The sequence below is a fragment of the Vespa mandarinia genome, chromosome 21 (genome assembly GCF_050613455.1).
Source record: "Vespa mandarinia isolate Hongniang chromosome 21, ASM5061345v1, whole genome shotgun sequence".
NCBI classification, from domain to species: domain Eukaryota; kingdom Metazoa; phylum Arthropoda; class Insecta; order Hymenoptera; family Vespidae; genus Vespa; species Vespa mandarinia.
Genome location: NC_140830.1, coordinates 3,463,914 through 3,473,300, shown reverse-complemented (window position 1 = coordinate 3,473,300; position 9,387 = coordinate 3,463,914). Strand labels below are relative to the sequence as shown.

Below are 9,387 nucleotides of genomic sequence, written 5' to 3'. Positions count from 1 at the left end.
ATATATTTATATATATGTATATATATTATATATTTATATACATGTATATTTCTGTATCAACAATTTTTGTTTAAAGCAAGATGAATTAGAAATTTTCATTATCTCAGTTGATATGAAAAATAATTTAATTGGATTTCTATTATTTATTAATGTTCAAATAAGTAATCTATTAATAAATAAATTATATCATTGTACATAAAACGAAATTAACATGGATTATAGATTATATATCCATTATAGAATAACAGTAAATTTAAGAAAATACTCATACCTAAATATGAACTTTAAGTGTTCCATCAAATCTTTTTTACCACTCTGGAATTCCAAATCTTTCGATCCTTTTTATTTGAGTATCCAACTCTAATTGGATTTTTTTCCTCATGTAGAATATAGGACAGTCACGACTATAACAAAAATAAAAAATAATATTACAAGCACACATACATATATTTAGTAATATTTAAAGAAAATATTTTCGATTTACCTAGTGCACAAAACTTCTTGATGTAAGCTTCCTTGGCATCTTTGACACTCTGTCCATAGTCTACAAAACTTTTCCTCCAATTTCCTTTCCGCTAATATTTCAGTCTGATATATTTCTGCTTCGCGTGATTCACAATGCTCACACACAGCCATTTTTTCTCTTTTTGGTTGCAAAACGGCTTTACAGCCAATACACGTTTCTTTCTTACGTGTGAATGCTGCCAATGCACCGACTTTAGAAGTAACAACAATTTTTGTACGAGTATGATCTCCTTTTAAAAGTAACGATTGTGCTTTTTCACCAAGAATTGGTTCAAAAATACGTACTAATGGTTTTGATAATTGATTTTCTAAATAATATGTTGTATCAATGGGAATACTATTTTCTAATACAAATATAGGATCCTCAGCTTTCTGATAAGCTGGAGTACCCTTAGAGGCACTTATAAATACATATGGAACACGATCACCAAGTTTTGGTGCAGTTCCTGCATCACGTTTTTTCATCTTGGCTGCTAATTCAACGTGCGCCTGTTTAGCCGCATAATCAGTCTTTGTTAACTCTTTTGTAATAACCAATTGCGAAATGTCAATACGATTACACAAAAGATCGCTTATTATTTGTTTTGCATAATCAATAGCATCTTCAGGATTCCTAAAAAAAAAAAAGAAAAAAAAAAAAAAAAAAAAAAAAAAAAAAAAAAGAAAATATTAAATATAAATCTTTAAATTATACAACATACACAATGTACCACCTACCTATCAATAAGTAATTTTTGCAAACAAGTATTCATCATCTTTGCTACTAAAGGACAATTATCTCTTCTTACTGTTTCTAAACCTTTACAATCCATTTTATCATATTTATCAGGTTTTGTAAAGTAAAGACCCGCGTATCTTTTTTTGTTTATTAAAAGATAAGGAAAGTAGACTTTTTCAAATTCCAATTTGATGGGTTTAATAAATTTTGATGTAACATACTCTGCAGCTTCTTTACCTAGTTCCATGGCTTCTTCTATCTTTTTCACGCCAAAGTTAACCATAACAGAATCTGTATCACCATAAATAACAACAGCATCATTTTTGTAACCATTGTTGATACAGTAATGTTGCTCAACTTCGTGTTTCGTTTTTTCTATCATAGTGCGTCCATAAGCAGTAACACTCTGTAATAAATAAGATTATTATTGTTTTAATCAAAAATTTCATAATATCAACACGTTGTACTTACAGCAGAAATTTCTAAACACGGTAACTTTCCCATCTGTGCACCTGTGAATCCATACACAGAATTTGCTGATACCTTCAAAGCATACTGCCTACCATCTAAAACTTTTTGTTTCAGCGGATCTGTTTCCTTTTTTAATTCAGCTTTAGCAACTTTTCTAGCTGTCAAAAGATTTTCTAAAATTTCTGGAAGCAACCCTTTTCTAACAGTAGATTTAACAAATAATGAATTGCTTGGAGTACGCGTAACTTCGTCAATTTTTAAATCATATTTATTCTGTTTCTCAGGCGTTAATAAAGTTGTATAACATAGATTATGAGCCATAATAATACTGGGATACAGGGAACTAAAATCTAATGTAGCTATAGGATCACTATAATAGCCACGTTTCGGCTCTATAACAGTACCTCCTTCAAACTGTTCATCTGATCCACGTCCTGTGTGTACTGGCATTAAATAATTTTTTTCTCGCATCTATAAAAATATAGAGATAATAAAATATTACACACACAGACAAATACACAAGCGCGCGCGCACACACACATTCTATTTATAAATATTTAATAAATATACCTTTCTTAAAAGTTGAGAAACAACTTTAATTTGTTGCCCTCGAGTTAATAAACTCATTAAAGATACACCAGTAACTCTTGCCATTTCCATATAAATAATTATACACATTAATTTATCTAATAATCTCAATGGTAAATATGCATCTTTCAAACAATACACAGCAAGACGTCTTCGAGTCTGTGCATTACCATTTTGTAAATCAGTGATAATACTATGATGCACATCTTCTTTTTGCTCTTGCAAAAAATGATAAGAAACGGCATTCAAAGAATAGGACCTCAATTTATAATCTCTAATTAATACCTAAAATACATGTAGGAAGAATGTATAAAGCTAAAATAATATATAAATATATATATATTTTTTTTAATCAGTTGTTTCTTAATTTTCTTACCAAAAGTAAGTCAAATGGTACTCTGCCTTCAAAGTTTATAATTTTGTATTCACGTCGTCCCATTTGCTTACTTTGCAATATCTGATCTTTAATTACAGACTTTATATTTTTGATTCTACCAAGATACTCAAAGTCTTTTACATTGAGAAATTTCGCCCGATTAATTAAATATGGAAAATCAAAGTTATTAATATTGTATCCTGTAAAAATATCAGGGTCTAACTGTCGTATAAATTCAGCCCATTTCTAAAAAAACAAAACTAATTAATAATATCAATATTACGTAGAGAATATATTTGTTGTTATTGCAAAGTACCTGCAAAAGTTCTTGTTCTTTGTTAAAACTAAGTACTTGGCAACCAACAATAGGTGCACATGTATTAAGAGTAAATATATTTCGTAGAAATGGTTCTGTTTCTCCCTGTCTTATTACCATATTTGCAATTTGTATGACAGGATCATGATTAGGTTCAGGAAATATACCTACAAACAAATAAATGATAAGTAAGGTAACAAAACAAATTACTATCAATTTTATCAAGTATAACATATACCTTTTCGTCCTGCACATTCAATATCAAAACTAAGTATTCTAAATGGCGCAACTTTAGACCATTCACCTTCCGCTGGATGAGCTATAAAAGCATCCCATGCAATATCGACTTCTAACTGGCATCTAGATATTACTGGCAATGTATGTCCATATTGACCTCGTAATTTCCATGTGTTTGGTGGTAATTCAATCCAACAACAACCTACTACTGATGTGTCTACCATAAATCTATTAAGTATACAAAAAAAAATTAATTTCAGAAACCTATAATTTCTTTTAATAATATATAAAATGATATTTTATATAAAGAATTAATAATATTATTTATACCTAATATCAAAATCAATATTCGTTTCAAAGGGTGTATAAGTATGATTGAATTCGTTATAAACAATTTCTTTTTCAAGTAATCTTTTACAAGGTGCTATTAATTTTGGAAGTGCAACAGTAATTTTCAAAAATGCATTTTTGTCATTTCCTGTATATGTATATACTGTTTGTTTATATACAATTTCAACAGCTAAAATAGCTTCTTGAACGGTATTTTGATTTGATTTCATATCTTTCTTAACAGCTTGATCGAGTGCATCCTGTAATAAAAACTATGTTTATATAAGCTCTAAATTGATAATTCTATATAAATTTCAAACAATATTTCTTATAGTTAACCTTAAAAGGTTTACAATGAGCATTTGTGAAGTTCTGTGGTGCTGTAACAAACAGGTATGGACAAAATCCATGAACATGACAGCAAATAGAATTTCCTTGTTCAGTAACACCAAACATTCTCATGATTGCAACAGGGCCAAATTTACTACCTGGCATTCCTGGTAATGGCTGACCTTTTTAAATAACAGTTACTGGTAAAATGTATAAATAGATATCTACCGCATTAAGTCGATTATTTCATATTTCACAAATATAATTTAATTTCAATATTTTTTTTACCTATATAATGATCAATATCTATCTGTTGAAATGTTAATGTATCAATTTGTGGATTTAAATCTGGTGGAGACGGTCTACTCCATTTTGCAGATATATTTTCTTGTTCTGGACCCTATAATAAAATCTTGAATTAATTTTATTATTTTATTAGAAACGCAAAGCCCATGTATATGTTAGGATATTATGAATACATTGCGAGCACATAAATACATTCATAAAATTGGATACAGCAATTCTCTTAAACTTATCATATTGTATTAATAATGTGACTGCACAGCTTAGAAAATAAAACATATAAAGCAAGCATTTGTGATATAAAACAATTAAAAAATGAATTAATAGGTGCAACTTTTATCAGTTAAAAAAATGTATATGAACAATCATGTGAATATATATGTATATCTATTGAAAGAAATCAATGATTATCAATACCATATTAACTCACTGCTTTTGGCTTTTCATTCGTCATTTCGCAGTTGTCAATAGGCTAGAGAATAAAATTTTTATATTTAATAATGGACATTTCAGCCTTATTTAATACATAGTTTGGAATTGCTAAGATATATATTTTAGATTAATAGAAATAATTGAAAATTTAATTATTTTATATTTGTATATAAACGTTAGCTTACTTCGCCAATAATTTGTGTTAAATCATTACATTGATCATCCATATCATCCATAGTAGCCAATTCGGCTTCAAATGAACCAGGGTAATCATCTTCATCGTCATTCTGGCTAAAAATTAACATTGTGTAAATATAATTTTATTAATTTTAAAAGAAAATACATAAATTAATGAATTCTGAATAAATATGAAATTGTTATAAGCTCGACGTAATAAAATAAGGTTATGATCAATTTGATTTGAAATATTCTACGAGATACCTAAATTTGGCCTTTTTCGCAGCTCCAGATCCCGAATACTGTCTTCTAATCATTTCAAATAATTTGATTTCTAACACTTTAAATATACAAAAACACAATATTTTATTTGCATCTAAGTACACAAATTAATTCATTTCGCTCTAACTTGTACAAAACAGCGGGAATTTTTATTTCTTTACAAACTGCGCTGTTACAGATGGCGCTGATCGTTTCCTCTTGCGCCATCTTTTGAGTAAAACATATATTAAATGGGAGAAAATAAATATGAGTTGGTCCATCTAGTATGTGATGGTATACTATGTAAAATAAATTATGTCAAACAGCGTTATAGTGCTTAGTTAATGTTTAGTTAAAGTATTTAGAATTTTGTGGTCGCCACTGTGAATTTCAATGTGTTACAATGAAGAATTAATTACAAGCAGGGCGTAGTTGTAATTGCGACATGGCATCCCGCAGGTAAGACATGTTTTTATACTTATATAAAGAAAATACGATTATCGTAATTCATGGACATTCCGAGAACAATTTTGCGTATCGTCGGCACAACAGCAGGTTAGTCAGACATACTTGCAAATAAAGTGTCAACGTTAAAATTAAACAATCGTTTTTGTGTTATCACATTTAAAAAAATTATTCTTTAATTTTTCACAAATTGCAAGAGACTATCATAATTTTTTGCAAAAAAAATAAATTTGCATATTTCATGAATTATTATGTGTACAATTGTTTACAATAATGTTTTTCAAAAATCTAATGTCTCATTGATGTTATAAAATGTTAAATATTTACTTTTTGAAGTTGTATTATAGACAAGTTTGTCTATGAATTAAATTAAATATTTTTAATTGTAGATGGTTTCACCCTAACATATCAGGATTAGAGGCAGAGCGCTTATTAATGGAACGAGGTTATGATAGTTCCTTTCTGGCACGTCCAAGTTCATCCAATCCTGGTGATTTCACATTATCTGTAAGGTAATAAAATTATAAATAAATTATTTTCGTTTGATTTAAACATTAAAATATATATATATATATATATATATATATATATATATATATATAAATAGAAAATATTTATTACTAATTTATATAATTTATCTTGTTCTTAGACGAAATGGTGAAGTGACTCATATTAAAATACAAAATACAGGAGACTTTTATGATCTTTATGGAGGTGAAAAGTTTGCTACATTATCAGAACTTGTACAATTTTACATGGAAAATGGTGGACAACTTCGTAAAAAAAATGGAGAGATAATAGAGTTGAAATATCCTTTGAATTGTGCTGATCCAACAACTGAAAGGTATTGTATAATATACGATAAAAGGTGTAGCCCTTTTTAAACTACAATTTAATATGTTAGTATAAAAATCTTCTATTATTACTTTAAATGCGCACATATAGCATGGTATGTTAATAGTAAAATATGGGTAAAGGTGGTTCCATGGCCATTTATCAGCAAAGGAAGCAGAACGATTGATGATGGAAAGGGGAAAAAATGGATCTTTTCTAGTTCGTGAATCACAGAGTAAACCTGGTGATTTTGTATTATCAGTTCGTACTGATGACCGTGTTACACATGTTATGATACGATCTCAGGTTAATTATATTTGTGCTATATAACATTATTATTCTATATTTTTATCCTGTTTAAATCAGATTACATTAATTTATATCATATTTTATCTGGTTGTTTATAATTTATAAAACTAGTTAATATTGTAGGACAATAAATATGATGTGGGAGGAGGAGATAAATTTGATAGTCTTAGTGATCTCATAGAGCACTATAAACGTAATCCAATGGTTGAAACAAGTGGAAGTGTTGTTCATCTCCGGTACGAATATTTTTCATTATATATTTTCTATGTTAATGAACTATTATCCTATGCAATTACAATTTATTAAATAAAAATTTTAATGTCTATTTTCTCTATTAGACAACCATTCAATGCAACTCGTATAAATGCTAGCGGAATTGAAAGCAGAGTTAGACAGTTACACAAAGAAAATGGGTGTTCTAACGGGTTATTATGTCGAAATGGCGCGACAGATACTAATGAAGGCAGTACAGGTCGTGGTAAAGGAAAAGCAGGCTTTTGGGAGGAATTCGAATCATTACAACAACTAGAATGTCGTCATTTGTTTTCCAGGAAAGAAGGTTTAAGATTAGAAAATCGAGCAAAAAATCGATATAAAAATATTTTACCGTGTAAGATATATATTTGTATTGCGCCACCTTAAAAGTTGTTTCTTCACTGCTAGATTATACATTCTATAATTTTTCTTGCAGTTGATCACACGAGAGTACGCTTGAAGGATGTTGATCCTAATATACCCGGATCAGATTATATCAATGCTAATTATATCAGGGTATAATATCATATAATTTATATATATATATATATATATATATATATATATATATATATATATATATATAAAATTTACATTTATTACACATAAGTATTGTTTGCAGAATGAAGAAGGTGATGGAGCTGCACCTGGTATTAGTGGAAATGATGTTGGACAGTTTAATAAATGTTATATTGCTACACAAGGATGTCTTCCAAATACCATTGGAGACTTTTGGCACATGGTGTACCAAGAAAACACTCGAGTAATCGTTATGACAACGAAAGAAATGGAAAGAGGAAAAGTATGTTGAAAAGAAAATGTCTTTAATAATGAATAATAATATGTAATAAATGGTAATACATATATCATTACTTTTTAGAATAAATGTGCTCGATATTGGCCTGAAGAGGGAGAAATTGCAGAATATGGAGGCACATGGAAAGTTAATGCTCTTTCTTGTACTGTAACAGCAGATTATACTTTACGTGAATTTTTACTGCAAGGAAACAAGCCAAACAACACGGTTGCCAGAAGAATATTCCATTATCATTTTCAAGTTATTATTTTTCTTTCTACCATTGATTATAGTTCGTAAAAGATTATGAGAATCTTGCTGCATATTATAAGAATACAGTAATTTAAATTATTAGATTAATAATATTATTTTCAAACTGACTTATAGGCATGGCCTGATCATGGTGTACCGTCAGATCCTGGTTGCGTTTTAAACTTTCTTCATGATGTAAATGCTAGACAAGAATTAATAGCTGCAGCTGTTGCGTCAAATACTCAAAATGCACCAAGCATGGGGCCAATTCTTGTTCATTGTAGCGCTGGAATAGGAAGGACTGGAACTTTTATTGTTATTGATATGATTTTGGATCAAATTAAACGCCACGGTAATTATCTTCAATTATTTTTAAATCAACAATATTTCACTGTACATAATTAAACTATATTTATATTACTGATTATACTAGGTCTTGATTGTGAGATCGATATTCAACGAACGATTCAAAGAGTACGTTCTCAGAGATCAGGTATGGTACAGACTGAAGCACAATATAAATTCGTTTATCTTGCGGTATTACATTACATTGAAACTGTATCTCAGAGAATGCAAGCTGAACAGGTAATATTGATATTGTAAAATTTCTAATAATTTATTACTATTTTTTTAACAATCTTTTGTACTTATTTTCCATAGAAATCACTTCAGTTAGGTCGTGAATATACTAATATTCGATTACGACGGTACTGAACGGTTTAAGATCGTGTAGCGAATATGATGAGGAATGAGCCGCGGGAAGCTGCTCAAAGGAAAGTAAATATTTTAAAAGTATGACGATTTTCACCGACGTAACTGGTATCTCGGTTCGCTTATTAAAATTATCAAGAATTGAGCAATTAAACCGATTATCACGTAATTGGTATAATACACCGGAACCGAGAAAGCGTGGTTATCGGGGAAAAAAAGTGAAGGAAACAAAGATAATTTATTTCATTACCTAGCTCGGATTGAAGAGCGAAACTCTCAATCTACAAAAAGAGGTTAAGACTACCAAGATTCTATCTCGGAATAAAATGAAAAATAACTTTTGCATAATTGACATATATATGTGTATGTATATATATATATATATGTATGTATATATATGTATGTATATATATATATATATATGTACACATATATATATATGTATACACATATATATACATATATATATAATGATAAAGATGTGAAATTCCGACAGAAATAAAAGTATAAGTAATTATAAAAAGAAATATGATAAATTTCAACAAGATTGGACAAAGTAACTCGTATCTTGATGTGAAAATGATAGAAATATTCGGACGAAATCTATTATATAAACAAGTCGCGTATGTATACATTTTTCTAATAGTACAAAATACGAGAGATATTCGATTTAATGTACGAGCGAAAGATACATAAACAAT

The 9,387-nt window shown here is 28.9% G+C and overlaps 2 protein-coding genes across 5 annotated transcripts; one reads left to right on the top strand and one right to left on the bottom strand.

Moving 5' to 3' along the window:
- Window positions 1-30: 30 nt before the first annotated feature.
- Window positions 31-5,258, bottom strand: PolD1 (DNA polymerase delta 1, catalytic subunit). Of its 3 annotated transcripts, XM_035871684.2 has the most exons (14): window positions 5,068-5,258; window positions 4,812-4,917; window positions 4,625-4,666; window positions 4,180-4,291; window positions 3,901-4,073; window positions 3,562-3,821; window positions 3,233-3,459; window positions 2,995-3,161; window positions 2,679-2,924; window positions 2,285-2,587; window positions 1,715-2,185; window positions 1,243-1,649; window positions 485-1,138; window positions 31-404 (listed from the first exon to the last, which is right to left on the bottom strand). In XM_035871684.2, the coding sequence occupies exons 1-14, from the start codon at window positions 5,118-5,120 to the stop codon at window positions 308-310; spliced, it is 3,318 nt and encodes a 1,105-aa protein (XP_035727577.2). In that variant the 5' UTR covers window positions 5,121-5,258; the 3' UTR covers window positions 31-307. The 3 variants fall into 3 exon arrangements, with proteins under 3 accessions (XP_035727577.2, XP_035727578.2, XP_035727579.2); XM_035871685.2 differs by lacking the exon at window positions 4,625-4,666 and having other exon boundaries at window positions 32-404; XM_035871686.2 differs by lacking the exon at window positions 5,068-5,258 and having other exon boundaries at window positions 32-404; window positions 4,612-4,666; window positions 4,812-4,897.
- Window positions 5,259-5,354: 96 nt separating this feature from the next.
- On the top strand, window positions 5,355-9,089 carry LOC118443963 (tyrosine-protein phosphatase non-receptor type 11). Of its 2 annotated transcripts, none has more exons than XM_035871701.2 (12): window positions 5,355-5,523; window positions 5,919-6,041; window positions 6,179-6,373; window positions 6,507-6,669; window positions 6,796-6,908; window positions 7,011-7,282; window positions 7,364-7,443; window positions 7,550-7,729; window positions 7,808-7,984; window positions 8,111-8,327; window positions 8,409-8,560; window positions 8,636-9,087. In XM_035871701.2, the coding sequence occupies exons 1-12, from the start codon at window positions 5,510-5,512 to the stop codon at window positions 8,687-8,689; spliced, it is 1,740 nt and encodes a 579-aa protein (XP_035727594.1). In that variant the 5' UTR covers window positions 5,355-5,509; the 3' UTR covers window positions 8,690-9,087. The 2 variants fall into 2 exon arrangements, with proteins under 2 accessions (XP_035727594.1, XP_035727593.2); XM_035871700.2 differs by lacking the exon at window positions 5,355-5,523 and adding an exon at window positions 5,597-5,619 and having other exon boundaries at window positions 8,636-9,089.
- Window positions 9,090-9,387: the final 298 nt, after the last annotated feature.